The sequence below is a fragment of the Gobius niger genome, assembly GCF_951799975.1.
Source record: "Gobius niger genome assembly, chromosome: 21".
NCBI lineage: Eukaryota > Metazoa > Chordata > Actinopteri > Gobiiformes > Gobiidae > Gobius > Gobius niger.
This window is the reverse complement of record NC_136872.1, coordinates 16,456,279-16,479,641: the sequence shown is the minus strand read 5'-3', so window position 1 is coordinate 16,479,641 and position 23,363 is coordinate 16,456,279. Positions and strand designations below refer to the sequence as shown.

General features: G+C 41.7%; 1 protein-coding gene across 1 annotated transcript in view; it reads left to right on the top strand.

Moving 5' to 3' along the window:
- rin1b (Ras and Rab interactor 1b) overlaps positions 1–23,363 on the top strand; it is a 46,708-nt gene that overhangs the window by 18,045 nt on the left and 5,300 nt on the right. The window contains exons 2-11 of the mRNA XM_079580367.1: positions 6,060–6,200; positions 7,873–7,987; positions 9,039–9,111; positions 9,230–9,321; positions 11,607–11,782; positions 12,031–12,303; positions 12,374–12,905; positions 18,129–18,437; positions 19,803–19,934; positions 21,451–21,620. Coding sequence (XP_079436493.1) covers positions 6,060–6,200; positions 7,873–7,987; positions 9,039–9,111; positions 9,230–9,321; positions 11,607–11,782; positions 12,031–12,303; positions 12,374–12,905; positions 18,129–18,437; positions 19,803–19,934; positions 21,451–21,620 — 2,013 coding nt within the window. The remainder of the gene's footprint in view (positions 1–6,059; positions 6,201–7,872; positions 7,988–9,038; positions 9,112–9,229; positions 9,322–11,606; positions 11,783–12,030; positions 12,304–12,373; positions 12,906–18,128; positions 18,438–19,802; positions 19,935–21,450; positions 21,621–23,363) is intronic.

Here is a 23,363-nt window from a genome sequence, read left to right as displayed (position 1 = left end):
GGGCTACAAACTTGGTCTAAAGGCACTGCTAATGAAACTGCAGATATGGACGGGTAAAGTGTTTATTTTTGGCATGTTTTGGCACAGTCCGAGTGCATCGACAATCTGTTTTGTCAGGAAAGAATATTTTCTCCAACTCCACTTAGGGCTACACAACATTTAGCGAATTTGTCAATATGCTATATTTAACTTGTTTTTAATATAACAAATGAAGGTAGTATGTATCACACTATGTCTTTATGTATACAGGGATCTACTCAGAAAATTACCCGTAAGTTTCATGTTTTTTTCCCCCCATATAGATACAGACGGCATCCCTGGAATCGCCCATATATGGTCATGTTTGGAAACAGTTAAAGGGGAAAACAACTTGCTCTAATTATTCAAAAATGACTTTAACAAATGCTGAACTATGAATATAGGTTTCTACTGAACAAAGATACAAAGAGATGGAGAGGAGCAAAGTGGTTCAACAGCCCATAAATACAGAAATAACGGAGAATGCTAACATGATGCTACATGTTAGCAGTGTGCTAATGCTAACGCTAGCTAGCGCTTGCTATGATTGACGTTTTTTTCACTTCTACTGAACCATCAACAAACATTTGGGCCCGATTTACACTTGACTTTTTTTGTATGTGATAAACAAGTTCATGTTCCACCAGAAAATGGCTAAAAAGAGGGAAATATTGTGTTTCCCAAAAGATTCTATTTTCCCCCTCGACGAGGCCACGCCCCCTTCTATGACGAGATGCCGTCTGAATCTATAGTGGAATAAAATTGGTTTTGATCATTGTTGCTCCCTGAAGTTTTCTCCAGTTCGGCTTTAAAAGCTTCTGGACTGGAGATTACAGCCTATAGGCCTCATTTGAAAGCTAAGACCAACACAATGGATCGTATCTTTTCGGTCACATTGTCACCGCTTTCTTCTTTTAATCGCTCTTTCTTGTCAGTTTTTTGTTGCTTTTCCACTTTCCAGCTGCCGCTCTTCTGCTGTGTTTTTTTGTCACATTTTGGAAGTGTTTTTATTGTGTTTTGTCTTCTTGAGTCAACGATTCTTTATTTGATAAATCATTTGTGAATGATTTGAAATGATATGGGGATTGAGGGTTGGGAGCGCAGTGAGGGCAGGGAAGGGAGGGGGTTCAGCTTCCTGATGGCTTGGTGTATGAAACTGTTCTTCAGTCGACTGGACCTGGCCCGTGGATTCCGCAGTCTCCTCCCTGAAGGCATTACCTTGAAGAGACTGTGATGGGTGTGTAGGGTCTCTGGTGCGGGTGAGACGGGGGGGGGGACATGTCCTTAATGAAGGGGAGAGGGGCTCCACAGATCTTCTCCGCTGCTCTCACGATGCGCTGGAGGCTCTTTTTGCCACTTTTGAGTCGCTTTTTATCACTCTTTAGTCATGTTTTTAGATCTGGGTAAAGCCAAACCGGAGAAAATGTGCTCAGTTCATGTGGGAGTTAAGAGGTCAATCATCTTAACAAAGACGACAGTGTGAACCTTTTCCGAAGCTTAGGTTGTTTTCATGTCTATAACGGCCCATTGCCCATTTACTTTACACACGTTGAAGTCAAATTCCAAAGCAGAGGTCAACGTTTGCTCTTCCTTTTCAAGCAACGAGTCGATACGCTCAGTTGTTGTTGCATAAAATAATAAAAATAGCGATTAATCCTCAGGCCCAGGTTTGTGTTGTGCGGAGCGGGGAAATGCCTGGTCGGACGTTTGTGTAGGCCCGTCGTCAAGGCAACCATCTGCTGCTCCGTTCGGTCGCCAGCCCACACAGAGTGAGAGAGAGAGAGAGAGAGAGAGAGAGAGAGAGGGAGAGAGAGGCAGAGGGACGGGGGTGAGATGGGGGGGTACACTTCTTTTTTTTTTTTAACATACTATATATTCCTAACTTTTTTTCCTGGTTATTTCTGGACTTGATTGTTGTTGTAGGGAAATTTCAGCCCCACATTTCAACCAGTCAAAGGAACCCGTCTTCTTATCTCGGAGCCCAGGATCTTGGCCAGCAGATTGTATGTCAGTGTTAATTTTGACAACAATGTCCTAATGTGTAGAATGAGCCCAGACCTGTTCACCACAACTGCCTCTAAAATCCTGCACTGTCACTCAAAAAGGTGTTAATTCGGGTCCGAAGTGCCGTCATGCACGAGCTTAACATAGAAGCTGCAGTTACACGTATGACCTGAGGTGGCAGTAGTGAGTATAAAATGACCAACTTGCATTGGGCCCCTTTAAGATTTGGGTAAAGCGGAACTGGAGAAAATGCTCTTGGTTCAGTGATTGAAGGATTGCTGCGGGAAACCATAAAAAAAAAAGAGATCTTGATCAGTTAAAATCACTCTAATGAAGAGCATTAGATTTTATTATGAGAAATGTTCAAATCATCTGCTAGTCAATTGAGTATTTTTGCACTTGAATAAAGAAAAAAAACATCTTTTTACACTTCAAATTAGATAACACATCTCAAATTACTTTAAATTAGATGTGTTTCCTTATTTTACGTGCAAAACTATACACAATTCTTTTACTTGGTGAGTCAAAATCGCTCAAATTAAGGTTGAATACTCTAATACTTTACCATAAAAAGACACTGTAGGAAGAGCATTCAAAACTCCACATATAAAGGAAATCAAAGTTCTCGTGTTTACCAGTGGAATGAAACAAAACAGTGGCTGCTTTTTGATGCGCGCACAGACACAAAACAATCCCACACCATCTTCCGCCACTACGATGCCCAGATTTCCCTCTCCCAAGACGCCGCCTCTAGTTTTTTCACAGAGATCATTATTCAAACGGCACAGGGCTTAATATGAGATGCAGATGGTGGGCATTTACATCACAGATCCGAGTGAATGAGGATACAAAGCTGCTGCTGGATGTTGGCTCGGTTCAAACGCTGAAAGTCTGTCACGATGTTCACTCGCAGGTCGACTTTTCTCCTCTGACATTTGAAATTTTCTGTCTGACACACAGTCATTAGCACACCCACCTCAGCGCCTCTGTGGACACGCTGGACAGTCGCTCACATACGGTTTCTCTGTAGCGCTGTGTTTTTTTTTTTTTTTGAGTCGCGCAAATGGTGAATAAAATCAATCGAGGGTTCAAACGACGAGGCGTAAAATCGCATCAGTCTTTGTTCTTGTGCATGAAAAGATACTGACCACTGGACCACAGCAAACGGGTCATTTTCCACAGAGTCCACACAAAAACAGCTAAACAGTGACTAAATCATGTTTAATCAAAGTCTAGCCCTTTAATGTTACAACCATTTAAAAAAGAAAGGATTTTACAACCATTTGGGGGGACAAGGATCAATGTTTTTATTAAACCAGTCACAGCCAGTCCAAACCAGCATAGACCAGTCCAAACCAGGTCTAAATCAGCCCAAACCAGGTCTAAATCAGCCCAAACCAGGTCTAAACCAGTCCAAACCAGCATAGATCAGTCCAAACCAGGTCTAAACCAGTCCAAACTTGAACTAAACCAGTCTGAACCAGATCAAAGCCAGTCCCAGCCAGTCCAAACCAGCATAGATCAGTCCAAACCAGGTCTAAACCAGTTCAAACTTGAAGTAAACCAGTCCAAACCAGGTCTTAACCAGTCCAAACCAGCATAGAACAGTCCAAACCAGGTCTAAACCAGTCCAAAACAGCATAAACCAGTTTGCACCGGGTCTTAACCAGTCCAAAACAGCATAGAGCAGTCCAAACCAGGTCTAAACCAGTCCAAACCAGCAAAAAACAGTTTCCCCCGGGTCTTTACCAGTTCAAACCAGCATAGAACAGTCCAAACCAGGTCTACACCAGTCCAAACCAGCACAAACCAATCCGAACCAGGTATAAACCAATCCAAAACCAGCATAAACCAGTTTGCACCGGGTCTTAACCAGTCCAAACCAGCATAGAACAGTCCAAACCAGGTCTAAACCAGTCCAAACTAGCATAAACCAGTCCAAAACAGCTCTAAACCAGTCCAAAATAGTTCAACCCTAATCTAAACTGGATATTTTGAGTATTACACACTTAACAGAGAATGGTAGACATAGGCAGAATTAGAAACAACACATGATTCAATTAAGTGTGCTCTACTAAACAATTGAGCAAACTTATTAAAGGGTTAAACAAGGTCTAAACCGGGTCTAAATCAGGATAAAAACCCAGTCTGAAGCGGCTCTGACAGACACTGACCACTTAAAGCATTAAATAATAAAACACACACTATCGACTTTCAAAGGAATATCTTAAATTATAAATCAGTCTCCTATTCACCTGTAGTGTCTCGCCTCAAAGTGTCTCTTTTTTTCCTGATTGTCCCTCAAGGATAAGGTAAAGCTAAGAGCTCTCATTTTATTTTGTGGCTGTGAAGAAGAAGCAGTTTGTGCCGCTGAGGACGGACCATGTTGTTCTGCTTCGCTGTAATGTCACTGGAAAATGGTCCAAAGACTGTGTCGAAAAGAACAATCTTGTCACTAGAGAATGGTGCTAAACTGAGACCCTGGTTTTCTACACTGTGGTCGAGCGGATTGTCTGCCCATTATAAAACAAAGCACATTCTGATTGAGATTTGTTTTTCACGTCTCAACTGAATGAGTTGAGTTGGGCTCTACAAGTAATTCACAACACATTCTTCATTCCTACTCAAAGTACCCCTTAACACGAAGGAACAGCCAATTCTTTCTTTAGCAAACGATCCACTAAACTCAGATGTATCCGTATTAAGTTGTGTACTCCGTTTACTGTACAACATCATCAAAAACTATTTTGAAATACTCTTCAGCGTCACCTTCCTTTTAGATCTGATATAATTCCAAGTACCCCCTGCTAAGTGCTTGCCCGCCCCCTGGGGTCCCTCTACCCCCTTTGGGAAATACTTGCCTAAAAAAAGTATGGAGTGAACGAATAATGACTACAGACTGTGCAGTAATACAGGCTTGCAAAGTGCAATACAAGTGTAAGGCATTAGAATTATTCTTTTTAAAACAATGATATACTCGTCCCATCCTGACCAGACCGTATCTTACATTTTGTTTGGTGTCAGTACTTGGTTTACTGTATTCATACTTGAACAATTATTATTTCTGTGCCAATGCAACATTAACCTCTTAACCGACACCTTAAACAAGTGCATTTTCTCCATTTCAGTTGTTTTTTTGTGGATTTTTTGTCACACATTTTTGTCAGTTTTTTGTCTCCTTTTTGTTAAATTTCTGTCACTTTTTCAACATGTTTTTGTCACATGTTTTTGTTTTTCTCGCTCTTTTGTTGCATTTTCACTCTTGTTTTTGTATCATTTCTTTTGCTCTCTTATGGCTTTTTTTCGCCACTTTTTCATCGCTTTTCTGTTGCTCTTTTTTTTGTCTTTTTTGATGCATTTTTTGTCACTTTTTCATCACATTTTTGTTATTTTTTCATCACTTTTTCATCACATTTTTCATCAAATTTTTGTCACTTTTTCATCAAATTTTTGTCACTTTTTCATCAATTTTTTGTCACTTTTTTATCACATTTTTGTCACTTTTTCATCACATTTTTGTCATTTTTTTATCACATTTTTGTCACTTTTTTAATCACATTTTTGTCCCTCTTTGTTGCATTATTGTCCCACTATTGTTGCTATTTAGCTTTTATCGTGAAGCTTTTAGATTTGGGTAAAGCCAAAGTGAAGAAAATGTGTTCGGTTCAGAAGTTAATTCCTATAGAACAAAGTAAAGAACATACATACTGTGAGCAAAATCAGAAGGAAAGTTAGGAATTGAGTCAGGAAGTAACTTTCTGTGGTCCTGAAGTAAAATATGCAAAGCCAAATATATCTTCCAGAGCCAGTTTTAGTACTAACTTTTTGGATCACATTCTGGTGAGGTTTAAAGAAGTGTTATCATGCTTTTCCTAATTATGTGGTAATAATTTTAGTCACATCTTGATCACTCTCTTACAGCAGCTTATTGAAACTCTGGATCCGTGGACAAACGCACATGAACAGCCGCTGACTAAACTGAGCGTGACAGCAGTAATGTGTAGGCTCGTAGTAACACCTTGTTCTTGTTGTGACAGATGCAGGAGGGGGCCAGCGCGAGGGGGTCCCAGAGGGTCTTCAGTGTTTTGGACCGCCTCCTGCTCACTCATCCCGTGTGGCTCCAGCTCGCCCTGAACCAGGACTCCGCTGTTTACATCCTGCTACGGGAGCCTGTCGGGGTCAGACAAAACACAAACCTTTACTCCCTAATGAACCTGTGCTTGTTTTGAACGCAATTCTTATCTGAAACGAAAAGACAAGTGTAACTAGAGTGTCCTCATAGTCTAGAGAGGAACATGCTTTAAAACACCTGCCATCCACTGTAGTGTTTTGTCTTTAACATATGAAATGATGGTCCATATGTAAAAGCTAATATTTCACACCACATTTCACACATTAGAGTGAGTGCTGTTGTATGTTAATGTAACATTATAGGAAGCATCTGTTACACCGGATTGTATTATAAAGAAGTGCAGTCTAGTTGGAGCGGGATGGCTTTGTGCCTCCGTGGACACACTGGACAGTAACTCGTGAACAACTGCTCTCCTACTTTTTCTTCTGTCGTTTTTTGAGTTGAGCAAACAAAAATGTATCTCAGCTTATCAACAGTGACCAACTTGGCTCTTGTGCAATAATCGTTTTGTCCAGTTTTTGTGAATTAAATAGTTCAAAATAATTGTTTTGAAATGTGAAACAGTCTTACTTACCCAATCTGTTGGTCATAGAATGGAAATAGCAGGATGTAATATCATGGTAATTCATTACGGTCTTGCATGGTATCGAATTGTGTAACGTAATTTTTCTCATATTATTCAACCCTACTTATGTCACCAGGGAAATGTTGCGTTATAGACACAGACGGCATCTCTGGAATCGGCCATATATGGTCATGTTTGAAAACAGTTAAGGGGGAAAACAATTTTGAGAAAAAAATAAACTTTCTCTAATTATTCAAAAACTACTTTAACAAACGCTGAATTATGAATATCATTTTCTACTACATAAAAGATACAAAGACATGGAGAGGAGCAAAGTGGTTTAACAGTCTACAAATACATAAATAACGGAGAATGCTAACATTATGCTTCATGTTAGCATCGTGCTAATGCTAACGCTAGCTACAACTGACATTTTTTTTGCTTTTACTGAACAATCGGCTGTGAATAAATATCCATATGGACCCAATTTAGACTTGACTTTATTTTTATGTGATAAATAAGTTCATATTTTACCAGAAAATGGCTAAAAAGAGTGAAAAATGGTGTTTCCCAAAATATTCTATTTTCCCCCTCGTTGAGGCCACGCCCCCTTCTATAACACGTCTGTATCTATACTAATAGATGGGTCTGTCACAATAATTACTATATCAACTTATCGTTCAATGAATAACAAATAAATGATATATTTTGGTCTCGATATTTATCATCTGCACATTTATTAGCATCTCCCCCCTATTTTTTCTTTGTAGCTTGTGTGGCATTATAGGATATGATGATGCACATTTAGAACAAAGGTTTACTGTCTGAGAGTTGACAGTATCCAGTATCGTTTGAGTCAATAATATCGTTTATCTCGATACTTACTGGAGAATATGACTTTTTTATTTTTCAATTTCCACATGACTTTTCCTCTCAAACAGATACTCACAGAACTAATAACATTTCTCCAAGTACTTTTTTACTTTTACTTGAGGAATTGTTTGGGTCAATACTTTTTACTTGTACATGAGTAAAATAATTTCAACGTTACTCTTACTTGAGTAAATATGACTACCCGCCTCTGAGTATTTCACAGACAAACTGTTACATATACAGTTTGGCTAACAGGGAGCGTATTCCCCTCTCGTTGCAGACCTTTCTGGTGCGTAAGTGCAGCTCGAGCCAAAGGAAAGTGCTGTGTTTGAGAGTGACGTCTGACAAAAGTGCCTCGTCTGTGAAAGAGTGCTTCATCTGTGAGGAGGACTCCAGTGAGTACCCGCTTTAACTGGATCTGCTCATGGGGACAAGGGAGTCGGCAGCAATAAGGTCCTGAGTTTGACTCCTAGATCTTTCTTTATGTCCGGGTAGGTTTTCTCAGGGGGCTCTTGTTTCCCAAATAAACCTAAAATGGACCCTAATCAACCAACGAGGTCCTATACTCCTCATTAAGAGTCTCCTGGCTCAAGACCTCCTGAATTGTTGTCCCTCAATGAATTTAAGGATGGGCCAAATGCAGAATTAATTCTTAGCCCAAGATCAGAATAAAGACTGGGCTATATTAATCTCTTACCCCCGCTTGAAACCAAGTGCATTTTCTCCTGTCTGGCTTTACCCAAAAATTATAAAGCTTCTGGACTGGATCTCACAACCTATAGGCCAGAGTAATGTGTCATTTTAAAGCTTCGTCTCGTTTTTGTTGCTTTTTTGATGCATTTTCATCATTGTTTTTTATCTTGTTTTCTTCACTTCCTTTTTTTAAAATCTTTTTTTCATCTCGTTTCCGTCTCGTTTTTGTCTCGTTTCTGTCTCGTTTTTGTCTCGTTTGCGTCTTGTTTGCGTCTTGTTTTTGTCTCGTTTCTGTCTCGTTTTTGTCTCGTTTGCGTCTTGTTTGTGTCTTGTTTTTGTCGCTTTTCATCCTTGTTTTTTTGTTTTCACTTTTTTATGGCTTTTTCTTCACTTTTTTGTTACATTTCTATGGCTTTTTTTCTTGCATTTTTCTTGCATTTTCATTTTTCTTATTTTCATCTCGTTTTCGTCTTGTTTTTTGGTCATTTCTTTGTGGCTTTATTGTTAAATTTGTATATGCTTTTTGTTTTCATCTTCGTTTTTGTCGCTATCTTGACACCATTTTCAAGAAGCTCTTCGATTTGGGAAAAGCCAAAGAGTAGAAAATGCTGTCGGTTCAGCCGGGGGTTAAGAGGTTAAAACTATGGAGGCTGGAGATAACTGCCTTAAATCTATGGCCAGACATTTTGACCACTAGTACGCAATTGCGCCCCCTGCTGTCGAGTCTCAAAGTTTCCGTATCTGTGTCCAAAGCGTTTGCGCTGGAGAGCTCTGCCCTCAACTTCCCTGACCTGTGTCGACTGGTGGCCTTCTACTGTATCAGCAGGTAACAAAAACAAATACTTTAGAAAACACTTTAGTCTTAATATCTTGTTGTTGAACTTACAAGAAGTGCACAGACCTGTTGACGGGAGAAAAACTGGTGTGGATGGATTATTTTTCAGGGATGTGCTGCCGTTTGCCCTGAAGCTCCCAGAGGCCATCGCCAAAGCCTCGACACACAGACAACTGGAGGCCATCGCCCACATGGGACAAGGTATTTACTGAAAAAAAAAATCAACATCATTTGAGTTAGTTAAGGCGAATAATGAAATGAAATATGCCACTGTGTGAGTAATGCAACTCCATGTACACGTTTTCTGTTGACGCCATCAAATGAACAGTTAGCCGTTAGCAAAATAGCTGCTAGCTAAAGTGTGCCGTTAAACCAACCGTAACCATATAGAAGCAAGAGAAGTGCATATTTCTTCAAAATGTATCTGGTAAGCAACTACTTTTATGTATTTTAGCTGACTTTATTACAGACTACACGCCCTAAATCTGTCTGTGCTGGCTTTAACCAGAGCTAAATGCTGTCTGGAGTCTGCAGTGTTTACAAGATACAGGCTAATGTTGCTAATGATGCTAACGGGCTGCTAACTCGTGGCTAACAATTCTGGAGATTATTACACTGTTTTATGCCCAGGGGCTTATTCATCTGAATAAACCAACCCAGTCTTCCATAAATCCAAATTAAAGAGATACAGTATGTCCATATTGAGCGAAAATGAGCAGCAGCAAAAGTACCAAAATGCTGTAGCTACTCGGTAAGTTGCTATAGAGTTTGGGAAAGTCTACAGTTACCATGGAGATCGGCCATCTTTGCAGCTGTTGCATACATTTCCATTGATTAACATTAGCTAAAAACAGTTTATAAAGTGGAGAAAATAGCCGTGGAACAGCTCCGTTAGCTGCTGAGTTACTGCTGGTAAATACATCTAACTCACTGTGGTGCCCAAGTGTTTTAATGTGAACAATAACTCCAGTATTTTAACTTCTAAAATCTCCATTAGTTTACAATTGCTGCGAATCCCATAATGCTTAGCGATATGACGTCACATTTCCGAACTCTAAAGACACACAAGAAAATCCACACGGAGCTGAAGTAAAGGCGAAAAGAGAACATTTAGCTGCAGTAATAAGTACCATCTCAATACTATTGTTAAATAAAAATACATGAATGAATAAAGCACAGGCACGGAGGAGCTTTTTGGACATTGGCTGTTCTGTCTATGATGGGCAATGTAATAAAAATTAAAAATTATATTGAATGAAAAAAAGAAAAAAAATACAATGGCATCTGTTAAATTGTGATATATCTTCTCTTAAACGTGAGGCCTACCTAATGCAATTAAATCTAAATGAGTAAATTAACTAACTAACTAACTAACCAATCTGCTGTGAAAGTCTATAAACCGCCTTGTAGAAAATGCCTTGTACTCGTATTGATATTCGATATCGGCATGTACTGAAATCAAAGTACTCGTTTTGGTTTTAGAAAAAGCGGTATCAGTGCATCCGATCCTGTTATTTATTAGTCCCTGGTGGTCTAGTGGTTAGGATTCGGCGCTCTCACCGCCGCGGCCCGGGTTTGATTCCCGATCAGGGAACTAAACCTTTTAACCCTTTAACCCCTACCTGAACCGACCACATTTTCTCCGGTTTGACTTTACCCAAATCTAAAAGCTTCTTGGTAAAAACGTCAAAAACGGCAACAAAAAGTGATGAAAACGCAACAAAAGAGCTACAAAAACCTGACTAAAACAGAGAAAAAGCAACAAAAGTGTGACAGGAACAGGTTAGAGGATAACATATATCATCCTGGGTCAAGCTGTGCAGTCGTACTATCTCTGTCGTAGCCTTGACTGTGGTGCTCAGACTCTCAGCCACTGAATTTTTGCTTGCGTATCAGTATGAAGCTCTGAGAGGGTATTCATCCCTTTTCTGTGGAAGCATAGACAGACTTGAATGGTAGGACTAGCGCAATGTCTCGAGTTCATGTCTCCGGGTCCCGCACCGATGGTAAATAAACTTCTCCTGTATAAGACATCCAGACTGCTGCCTATTCTTCATCTATCCTCTCGAACACCATTGTTAATTATCTAACAACAGCAACACGGCAACAACACAAGGAAAGATATCCATTTGGCTTTCAAATGAGGTGTTACAATAGGCTGTGAGCTTTTAGGTAAGCTTTTTGGGTAAAGCCAAACTGGAGGACAAATTGCTCAGTTTTGGCAGGGAGTCCCCTCTCCAATCAGTGTATTCGAAAGAAAACTATACCACGCGTTGTAATATGTAATTAGCATAGAAGTACACATTCTTCATTACTATTATTTGTTAACTGAGCCTGGCCTCCTCTTATTCTCAAGAGTAGAGATCAGAAAGGAAGTGGTTATGACCTTTCCACAGCATCAGTTAAACCTATTGCTAAACTGTCCTTTTAAAATGTTGTGAAATGATGAAGTGTTTTGTAAGTAAAAGTGTCTACATGATTGACAGATTTCTGGAGTTCCCCGAATGCCTCAGAAGTGCAGAATGGGCCGGTGGATCAGGGCCCGTCCACCAGCAGCAACCTGAAGTCCGTGAACCAGGACTGGACTCTGAACATGACCCGCGGCCGTCAAGCCAAACTCTGCTTCATCAACCCACTCTTCCTGCAACTGGAGATCTGCAAGGTTAGTCACTAAACACAAGGTTAGTCAACTGCAGAGATTGTAAACGAGTTTGCACAATCTCAGAAAAGGAGAAGACAAACAGTGGGGCAACAAAGAAGACCAAATCCTATAGCTACGGCTTTTGTGTTTACTTATGTCTATGTTATTACAATGCTTTTCAGTTTAGTGTGGAAATTGAAATTGATTTTTTGAACCGTAACAAAGTAATCAATAATCTAGCAATTGGTTTCTGTGATTTTTTTTTCCAGCAACAGCAGCTCACAAACCACAGCGCCTCCAACAAGCGTCACCGGTTCAAACGCAGCATGAGACTGAGACTGTCCGAGTCCTCCATGAACCTGTCACTGGAGGGAGGGTCCTTTTCGCCCCCTCTGTCTCAGGACCATGACGGAGCAGAGCGACTGCAGAAGACGAACCCACAGAGGAGGGTCCATCCTGGGGCAGGTGTCCTGAGGAGAACCCCTGCCGTGTCCCCTGGGTCTGCGGAGGAGGACGACATGATGGCTATACATACCACACAAGTAAGGTTTGACACAGTAAACTTACGTATAGTGCTTTGTCTAAAGTAAACATATGACTGGGCTGTCCCAGGCAGGTAAAGCAGAGGAGACCCCGGGAGCTCCACCTTCTGCTCCAGGGGCACAGTCCAGCACTGAGGTCTCGGCTCTGGCTTTAGAGAGACGTCCCGCTCCGTCTTTGGCCGAACTGGACAGCAGCAGCTCCTTCAGCAGCATGGACTCCGACTCAGACTCTGAAACCGCTTCCCAAATGCAGTCGCCGGGCTCGCACCGCCCCCCTCTGATGCGCTCCAGGGGCCGCGGCGGGATACACCGAATGAGCGAGGCCTTCGTGTGCTTCTTTGCCCCGGACAAGCGGCTGACGCGGCTGGTGGAGGAGCTGTCCCGGGATAGGCGGTCACTTTTCGGGGGCACGGTTCAGGACTTTCTTCTGTCTCAAAGGGAGGCGTTGAAAACTCTGGCGTCTTCCTCGTCTGCGCCTCGTGTGACGTCTGTGCAGCTCCTGCAGGGCCTGAGGATGTTCCTGTCCCAGGCCAAGTGCTGCCTGCTGGACAGTGGAGAGCTGGAGCCCCCCATAGAGACGCTGGTGCCCGAGAATGAGACAGGTAATAGATTTTAGCAAAGTGTATTGTCTAAAGATGTTCTTTTTTGTGTTTGTTTTTGTCAATTCACAAACTTTTGTGCGCAAGTACAAAAATTAACAAACCATCTTCAAAGGCAAAACATAGGTAGAGGTCGTTTCTGTAATATTTGGGATATTTTTAGCCACAATAGTTGCCATTCTGACGCTTTTATTAAGGTTTCCACCACAAAACCTCTGCCTGATTATTATGAGAATAGCGGGGCACACTAATTGACAGCTGCTTTGTTATCATCGCGAGAACCCCCTGCAATGTGACAAATCACCATAAAAGTAAGCTGACCTGATAAATGTGCTATTTCATACAAGAGAGGAGGAAACTAACCAAAAAGAAGAACAAAAAACCGTAGCGTTTCTGAAGCGGTGATTGAATAGATGCGGTGCCAGAGGAGACAGACAGTGTTTTAGTAAATGGTGGGCAGCACTGATGGGCACTGTCAACACAAAGTAGTTTTGCGTGGGGGGGGCGCGGCTCATATCGTTGCATTTAGAAAACAGCATTAGGAAAGCCCTCCAGTGCAGCGCAGTCAACACCGTGTGAGAGGCTGCTCATCTCTGTGAAAACATGGCTCTGGGAAACAGTGGTTAGATCTTGACGTGCGTGGGCTCTCCGATGCTCTTTTTTCTGCAGGTGCGTGTGAATGTGCTGAATAGTTTATAACGCTTCAAGGGAAAGAAGAGAGAGAGGATGTACGTGGCTCATTTATCAGGCCTTTTTTTGTTTCCTTTTATTCCAGAGTTGGGGAGATTGTGATTTCCTTTACTCGGGTAGAATTGGACAAGACGGTAGAACAAATAAAGAAGCAATATCTCATGAAGGAGCAGTGATTTGCGTGAAATGTTTTTACAAATAGGGACGTGTAGCTGTGTAGATGCAGTAAAAGAAAATACATCTGATACAAAAGTAAATGCTTTGTGAATAAGAATCTGAGCTCAACATTATTTGCTCTAAAATCTAAAGTAAACATTACAGGTTATGTTTATAGAGTTTGAAATGCTCATATTTTCAGTAAAGATGCATCGATCCGGCTTTTTTGCTTCCGATACCAATCCTGGCTGTTTGAATATCTGCCGATATCCGATATTAAAGCAGTTCTAAGTAACTTGTTTACCTTAATAAGTCCTTTTCATAGTCTTTTTGGGGGTAATACAAGTGTTAATGGGATGATTGGGGGGTCTTTCATCTCCCCCTGGCGTCTCTCACAACTTTCCCTGCCTCCGGGTCGGAAGCACAATACACACTAATGGAATCACGAAGAAGAAGCTAACGGGCAAAGCTAGCTGCGGGCTAGCGCCACTTAAACAGTGCCAAGTTTGAGTGAAGAACGTATACAAAATCACTCTCTCTCCCTTTTTCCTTTCTATCAGTATTTACTGTCACGGACAATGATGGAGTAAAAAAACGCAACATGCTACGACACCTGTAGTGGCGCTTAAGGCCTCCAGGAGCATGAGTTACTTAGTTCTGCTTTCACCAATACCAAGAGACTTTCTTATAAGTGAAAAAGTGAGTGGTTCTCTTTTCTCCATTGTCAATGAAGTATTTTCAATATCTATTAATAAACTTATGGAAAAACATTCAACAAGGACTTGAGATGCTCTCCTTAGGACAGGGTATATTACATTAATATAAACAGCTCACATGAACTGATCGAATCATTGCAAATATGATCAGGTTTTCTTTAACAGGGTTTCATAAACTAAAATACAAACACTTGGCCAATCTAGCAGAGATTATTCAGTTGCTTTAAGTATTTCTATCATAGTTTCTGTCCCAGCGTCGATTAGCTCTCTACCGTTAGCTTTAGCATGCTGTTGCTAGCCGCGGCATGACGCTCAAAAATACATTTGTGAAGGTTAAAACTAATTCAGCGATTGAATTCTCCAGGTTCTTCCCTTCAAAATGACAGCGTGCCCATAGTCACTTAGATTTAGTCAGTGTAAGCAGTCTTTTTAAGGCGTTGAGAGATAAAACTGGTGTCAGTTCAGTATCAGACATTTGTAGCCGATACCCAATATCGTATTTGTTCCAGTATCGGCTCAGATATCCCTAATTTTCAGATCGCGGTCAGGAGGGAACGTTTAATTAGGGATTGTGTCCACAAATCTGCCACATTAATCTTATTTGCCAGCGCATGCTAATGAACACACATGAGATTAGTTCTTGCAACAACAAAAAAACGGCATATTGTATTCATAGGTTCATTTCCATCTGTTTTTCCACACTGTCTCTCACAAACGCGCTCTCATTCATCCTGGACCCAGAGGGGACCCTGTTGTACCTGTTTTTTTGGCGGTGGGGGAAAGTGGTCCCACCTTCCCCATAGATCGAAACCCTATTGTGGCTTCCACCTAGCAACAATTGCCCCTTAGTGATTGGATAAAGCCGCCACTATTGAATTCTCTCCTCAAACTTTACATTATGATTCTGTTCAACATGTTCAAAACAAACATAAAATACCTCTAAAATGGGCAGCGCGTGTAGAAATGTAGGAAGCCTTTGGCGAGCGACCAAGAAAGAGCTACAGGTTGGAGATCCCTGCTTTAGATCAATCATAACTATAGGCTCTTTCAAAAGCATACTTCCACGTGACCCCCATCTTTGGAGATCTGAACAGGTTTACAGTGACGTACTTTTCCCCCGTTGTATTCTTCTACCATTGTCTCCTCATTTGGTGCGTCCTTCCCTCTCTTCTCTCGTTTCCGAGCCTCCTGTCCTGCCTGATTCAGATCTATCTCGGTTTTGCGTCGGTGGGAGAGGCATTTGCATTTATTCCTCTCCCCCTCGTTTATCATAAAAAGATATCACAGTCCTACGCTCACTCCAACAGCGGCACGATTCACGGCACCGGGTGGGAGGGAGGTTTCGGGGAGGGATGGAGAGAGATGGAGGGAGGCGATGAAAATAGAGCAGGTTATACTCTGAAAATGTAATCACGTACACTTGTGCTTCAGAAGTCTGCCTGGTTACCGTAATGTGTAAGTGAGTTAGCGGGAGAGTCGTGAGGAGAAGTGGTTCAGTGGGAATCGCAGAGGGCCGTATGTTGTTCGGATTGTGAGGGAGGGAGAGGATGGATTCGATGATGAACTGAAAGGAGGGTTAGCCACTACAGGGAGACAGCCCACTGACAGTTTAAACAAAGCGGCACGTGTCTCTTTGCATGACACTGGCATTATCATTTCTATCTCTGTGGGGGCCCCACACAAGATACTTATGATTGCCTTTAGCTTTGTCTAATAACTATGAGCTAATCCTTCTTTTACACTCTTATAGGGAGCAATAACCTCTTTCCAAAAGCTTCTCAGGGGGAAAAAAGCATTAAAATAGCAACAAAAACAAGAAGAAAACAAGAACGAAAACACAACAAAAAAGTGATGAAAGAGCAAAGAAAAAGAGACAAAGAAATCGATGGAAGTGCAGCAAAAATGTGACGAAAACACAATAAAAAGCTATAAAAATGTGACAAAAAAAGCAATGACAATGTAACAAAAAAAGTGACAAAAACCTTGGTAAAAATTAGATGAAAAAGAAAGGGAAAAAGTTACAACAGCCTAAGGAAAAAGATCAGTTTAGATCAGTCGTGTATGTCTTAGCCTAGTGTTACACTGAGCTATAGGCTGTAAACTGTCCAGTGCAGAAACCTTTGGATTTGGGTAAAGCCGAACTGGAGGAAATGTGCCAGTTCAGATGAGGGTAGAAGAAGAGGGTAATTATGCGTCTAAATATATTTATTATTAGATAGTCTTACTCTATCCCTGAACTTATAACAATGCTATTAAAAAACAATAGACTCTGCCTGTCAAAAGATCCAGTGTCCAAGATCTTGTATTGATGATGGGAGAGTGTGACCACTGCGCAAAGCCCTCTCCAGCACATCCCTAAGATCTCAATGGGGTTGACATCTGGACACTCTTTCACAATGTGAGCCTTATGAAGCCTGGCGTTGGCATCTTGGAATATGCCTGTGCCATCAGGGAAGAACAAATCCATTGATGGAATAACCTGGTCATGTTCAGGTCATCAGCTGATCACATTGGGGTTGGTAGCGCGGGTCGCCTCATGATCGGAAGGTCGGGTTCGAATCCCAGCTCTCACAAATGCACACTGTTGTTGTGTCCTCGGGCTAGACACTTCACCCACTTTGCCTCCTTTGTCTGCGCACATTGGTGTATGAACGAGAGTGTGAATGGGTGACTGGTCCCTGTCCTGTAAAGCGCTTTAAGGGGCCTGATGAAGGTAGAAAAGTCCATTTACCATTTACATTCTTTGGGCACATAGTGTTGCTGAACCTAGACCTGACCAACTGCAGCTGATCATAACAGTAAGTTAAATCCAGGCAGTGTATAAACAAAACTGGCATACACTGGATGAAAATTGTGGGTCCCCGGTCTATTTCTCAGACAGGATATTGAGGAATGATTGGAGGGTCTTTCATCACACAATTCCAACTTGACTGCCACGGGACCGGAGGCGCAATACACACTAATAGAATCACGAAGAAGAAGCTAACAGGCTAACGGGCAAAGCTAACGCCACTTAAACAGTATTTACAGCCAAGTTTGAGTGAAAAAAAAATCTCCATTGTGTCATTGGATGAACAATATCCCTTATATCACTATAACCTTTCCTGTCAGCGTAGTATTTAATCTCAAGGACAATTAATAAGTAAAAAAAAAAACAGAACTTTATGATTTCAGTGCAGGGGAGACTCTTTACATTTCAGGAAAAGGCTACACACAACGGAAGATTAAACCCACTATTAGTAATCTTTCTCTGTGGGTGCACTTCTGCTTTGTCCCTTACAAGTACACGCATCACAAAAATCCCGTCACCTCCCTCTGTCTTGCTCTTTTTATATATTCTATCCCCGTCCCAGCTCTTGCGCAACGTTCAATCCGATGATTAAAAAGTGTTCAGCTCAAACCCACATACTGTAATTTAGCTGCAATAACAACACCGCACGAACGTCTCATATTGATTTAATGCTAATCAAGCGGGAGAGTTTGGCTGTGCGAAAAGTCAACCTTGCTCAATCATCTTTTTGGTTTATGAAGCTAAAGATTAATTCTGTACTGAAAGACCTATGGGTTAAATGTGTAGGATTCTCACTTGCACTTAAAGAGGCGAAGCTTTGACGTGTTTAAACAACTCTTGTCCCATAACCTGTGCTCCTCCTCCTCACCGTAGACTTAGCCCTGGAGCGAGCCATGTTCTCCTGCGTGCTCAGACCTCTCCGCGGGCACCTCAAAAAGGCCTTGGCCGTTCTCCACGACCAGGACGGCTCGAGCCAGCGCCTGTCCCAGAACATACTGCGCCTGAAGGGGGACGGGGCCATGGTGAAGCTCGGCGTGCGCACGGGGGTCCCGGACAGCCGCGAGGTGGAGCGAGTCAAGCAGAAAATGACCCTGATGCAGCGGACGCACTCGCCCATCGACAAAGTGCTGCTCCTTCTGCAGATCTGCAAATGTGTGCACAAGGCCATGGGAGTGCAGCACGGTGAGGGGGGGGGGGACGCTCTTTATCTGTTTGGGCTGAAGTATATATACCCGAGTATAATTATCATTGTATTGGGTGACACAATATCCATATCACAAGACACCACTTAAACTTAGACTTTATTGAATCACAAGGGAAAAGACTGGAATGTAGTAATTAAGCAGAGATGCATGCATATAGTATAACAATCAGTGAATATTTATACATTTAGAATAGGATGATGTAAATTTGAAATATACAATATATACACAATATATTGCTAAAAACTGAGGTATTCCATCTGACTGAGATTAACAACTTAATGTACTTCAAGTTCAGCTTTGATACTATTTATGAGTTCTGTTTAAACCTACAACATGCAACATTTCATAGAATAAAGTACAAGCATTTATTTTATTACAGATATTTTTTATTATTGAAAAAAACGTAAAGTCTTAAATACCTTAAGCCCTGACTGGGACGTCTCCAGCTCGTTTCCATGGAGATATTAATGCAGCCCTGTGAGGCAACTGTTGTTGTGATATTGGGCGATACAAAACCATTGATTGATTCATTGACCAAAGGCAGCCAAATATGAGATTTAAATAGTCTTTTTCCAAATCCATTTTTTGATCACCCAAATAGCATTTTCTGTGTCTTGCTCATCGTTAGGAGTGTGTTTTGTATTGCTGGCAAGAGTTTAGTCCAAAATGTTTTCTTAACCCCCACCAGCACATTTTGTTTAGTTTGGCTTTATCAAAATCTAAAAGCTTCTTGAAAAAAAACAGCGACAGAAATTTGACAAAAAGTGACCCATAAAAAAGATGAAAGTGCAACAAAAAGCCACAAAAGGGCAAGTGAGGAAACAGCAACAACAAAAAAATCAACAAGTGGGAAAAAAACCACAAAAAGCAACAAAAGTAACGAAAGTGCAGCAAAAAAATGGCAAAAATGTGATGATAAAGAACGTGAAAAAGGGACAAGACGGCTATAACGCAAGGAAAAACATCTGTTTAGATTCGTTGTGTAGGTCTTAGCTTTCAAATGAGACGTTGCACTGGACTATAGGCTGTAAGCTCCAGTCAATACGTTTGTAGATTTGAGTAAAGCCAAGCAAAAAAGAAAATAGAACCTAGAATAGAAACAAAAGTACATACATACACACTTCGAGATACTAAGAGTGTAAGAAAAAAAAACTTACTTAAACTCCAACTGTAAAGAAAATAAGATAGAGATGTACAAATATACACCTAAAATCTGAAACTACTATGACTATAAACTGTTCCTTAAGCTTTTCTTTTCATTTCAAATGCAGTGTAAGGGATATAGTCCAGCTTTTCATCATCTAAACCACATTTTTCATTTGCGCGTGTGTTTGTTTTGCAGGGCAGGAAGTGAGCTGGGACGACTTCCTGCCGTCGCTGTCGTACGTGATCGTTGAATGTAACCGGCCTCAGCTCCTGCTGGATGTGGAGTTAATGATGGAGCTGCTGGAGCCCTCGTGGCTCGGAGGAGAAGGTACGGGACTAAACCCAAAGCTGGATGGTACTGAATAAATTCACACTATGGACATGGTGTTATTGTGGAAAGGTCCCGGCCAGGAGAATGTTGGACTGTCTTTCCTGTGTATCTGAATACTTCCAAAGATATGTGTTCGGTGGATGCATTAAAATGAAAAGCGAATGTTTAAATATGTACATCCAGTGTCTGAAATACGGTCCAGAAAAAGGTTAAGATGTAATCCCAGAGACAACTATGGATCTGCTGCAATATGAGACGTCTTTGAGTGTCCAGAAAGTGCTATATAAAGTCGATGCATTATTATCATTATCTGTTTTATTGTTGGATATCAGTCTCATTGTTGGGTTTCAGGCTGTTCCTTGTTTGATCAAATAAGCATTTCTTGTCATGTTGATCAATTGATATTGGGGCAGCAGGGTAGCACAGTGGTTAGCGCTTCTGCATCAAAGCTATAAGGTCCTGGGTTCGATTCCTCTGGGCACAACGGTTTCCTCTACCACTAAAACCATGTATGATAGGTGAATCCTCCATCAGCCTGGTTCCACATCAGGAAATGGGTCCCTGGGCGCGGCATGACCGTCACCCACTGCTCCTTATGCCCCAGTGGCATCGAAGGATGGGTCAAATGCTGAGGACAAATTTCCCTATGGGGACAATAAAGTATCCAAACAAACAAACAATCCTTCAATTACACAGGGGTAACCTCTCCAGTGCAGTTAGGGTTCCCAACTTAAGAACAGAAAACTAAGCGACACTATTGGGCGACCGGAGTGGAGGGAGGCGATGACATTGACAGATGGGCTTTTGATTTTTAATTACAGATTCTTATTTTGTTTAGTGTTTATGAGAGGTGCAACGATTGGCCTGACTCAAGCACTTCCCATCTATATTAGGTATTGCGTGTTTATTAGACGGGTTCTTGTTTTGTTTTTGGACACTGATTGGCCGAAGAACAGACGCTTAAACCAATCACATGAATAAAGTAGTCACCGGCTCCGTGTGATTTGCCGTAATTGAAAGGAGAGAAAATGAACACCCTCGAAATATGGAACAAAAGTCGCATCCCATTGTTAAAATGTGGGACGTGCCTATATTTTTTTAGAAAATGGGACGATTCCGTATTTCAAGGGACGGTTGGCAGCCGTAGGTGCAGTGGGGGAGTCGCCTTGCAGCGCCCGTTGACCCTTCTCCACATCTTAAGCCTTGTTGTGCATTGAGTCTGTCATTTTTATAAAGATATTATTTTTATCAGTTCAAGGTGAGAATTGCTGGTGTAGAAGAATCTAGCTGGTGGTTCAGGCGGAGGAGATGCCAGGAGTTCCCCTTGGAAATCCATCCCTGCTACTATTAGGACTGAATCTGTTTTTGTGTAGAGAAAACATTGATCATGATGTGGCGCCCAAATCCCACCACAGTCAAATGGTTCAAATGCAGACGACCCATTTCTACATGGCGGCATTAGCAAACAGCCCTTAACCCTCATTAACCATATAAACTCATGTGTTGTGTCCAGGGGGTTACTATCTGACCAGTGTGTACGCCAGCCTGTGTCTGATCCAGAACCTGGACCGGGAGAAGCCTGTGGGGGGGTTCATGACGCCTCAGGCCCAGGAGGCGCTGCAGGAGTGGAGCAGCCGGCGGAGCAGGGAGGCCCAGAGGCACAAGGAGAACCAGCAAAACCAGGTACAGACCGAGAAGAAGGGGGTAACGGTTATACTAGGACCAAAGTGGAAGTGGCGGGAATAAGAAAAGCTTTTTTGATATATTTGAAACAGTAGTTCAAAACCCTGGATTTGTGGGAAAGCCTTTTAGATCACAAACTTTATGTGACGTATTGCAAATTCTCATCTCTTTAAAATAATTATTATATTAAATTTGAGTTAGAGCATTCATCCAAGGGTCAAAAAAGGTGGTGTTCCCGGTTTTGGCGTAGGCATATGTTTTTTTAAGAACATGGTGTCCTTGAGTGAGGATCCAATAGCGAAGAATGGCCCTGGCGAAGAATAAACGGTTACATCATCGTACCCAAGGGCAATTGTGGCTACATAGCTTGTTACTACTGAGTGCAGAGTGTGAGTGATCGTCCCTTGTGAATGATTTTGTTACCATGTTCGTAAAAAAAAAAGCTACACATATGGGAGATGGAGGTGCCATCTCATTAAAAACGCAGATGGCGCATCTGTCATGGTACAGTATGACATTTGGTGATACGATGATTAAAGTGGACATATCGTGCAAAATTATTTGAGCTTTATACCATGTGATAACGTTGTACCCGCCTCATCAAAAGCAGACCTGAAGAAAGATTTCAATACATTCATGCAGTTTTATAGCCTGGCTAATATCACAACTTATATTTAGTCTGGGAACCACCAATTCATGTAGGAGAGGTGTGGTTTACGATTGTCCATGGCCCTTTATTGGGTGCTATGAATGACTATCATGCGTCTGCACATATCTTCGTATCTTCAATCGTTTTCCAACGTTCTACCGGTCATTATTTTCTGATAGAGGACTTGTATATATTTCTATGTAGAAGACTTCTGAGCAGAGGACACTATCTCTGTCCCCGTCTCTGCGGAAAAGTTGGGGTAATCACTCGTGAAGTTAGCGGGAGTCCGAACTTTCAATTTACCCAGAGATTCACCACCATTCCTCCTCTCCAACTGTACCCTCAACTAAGTAGCTAGGCTAGGCTATTAGCCTTGCTGCTACTAGCCTAGCCAAACATTGCCAAGCAACGCGCAAACTTTTGGGAACTATTTGCCGTGGAAGGCATTAAATAAACCTTTCGGCCGGGGTCCGGTTTGCCCTGTCGGTACTTATTTTCCTGATAACGACCAGCGTTCTATAGATTATCCCTTACAGATGACGTATGACGTACGTATGACTGTAAACTTTCGAGCGTAAATAAATCTGTAAATAAACTTTATTTTTTTTAAATATGTTTTTATCAGTAAACAAACTACAGGCTTCCATATACCCAATAGTGCATCATCGTCGTGACGTCCCTCCTCGTTCTGTGATTGGTCCCCAACTCCATGCGAAAATTTGATCAGCCATAGTCTCCAGGCTGTTGTGCAGTCTGGGTATTCCCAGGCTAGCAGTTTTGAGTAATCCTCGATTAATCCTGTTTAATTTAGCCGTTTCTTCTACAGTTTCAGCGCTTTGTTCTCTATACTTCCTAGATACAATTGCGCCATTGTTAAAGGGACTATACAGAGTTTAATGATGTTACAATTACATATTTTCCTCCCCCTACATGTTCCAGGAATGTCCTAATGTGTAGAATGAGCCCAGACCTGTTCACCACAACTGCCTCTAAAATCCTGCACTGTCACTCAAAAAGGTGTTAATTTGGGTCCGAAGTGCCGTCTTGCACGAGCTTAATATAGAAGGTTGCACTTACACGTATGACCTGAGGTG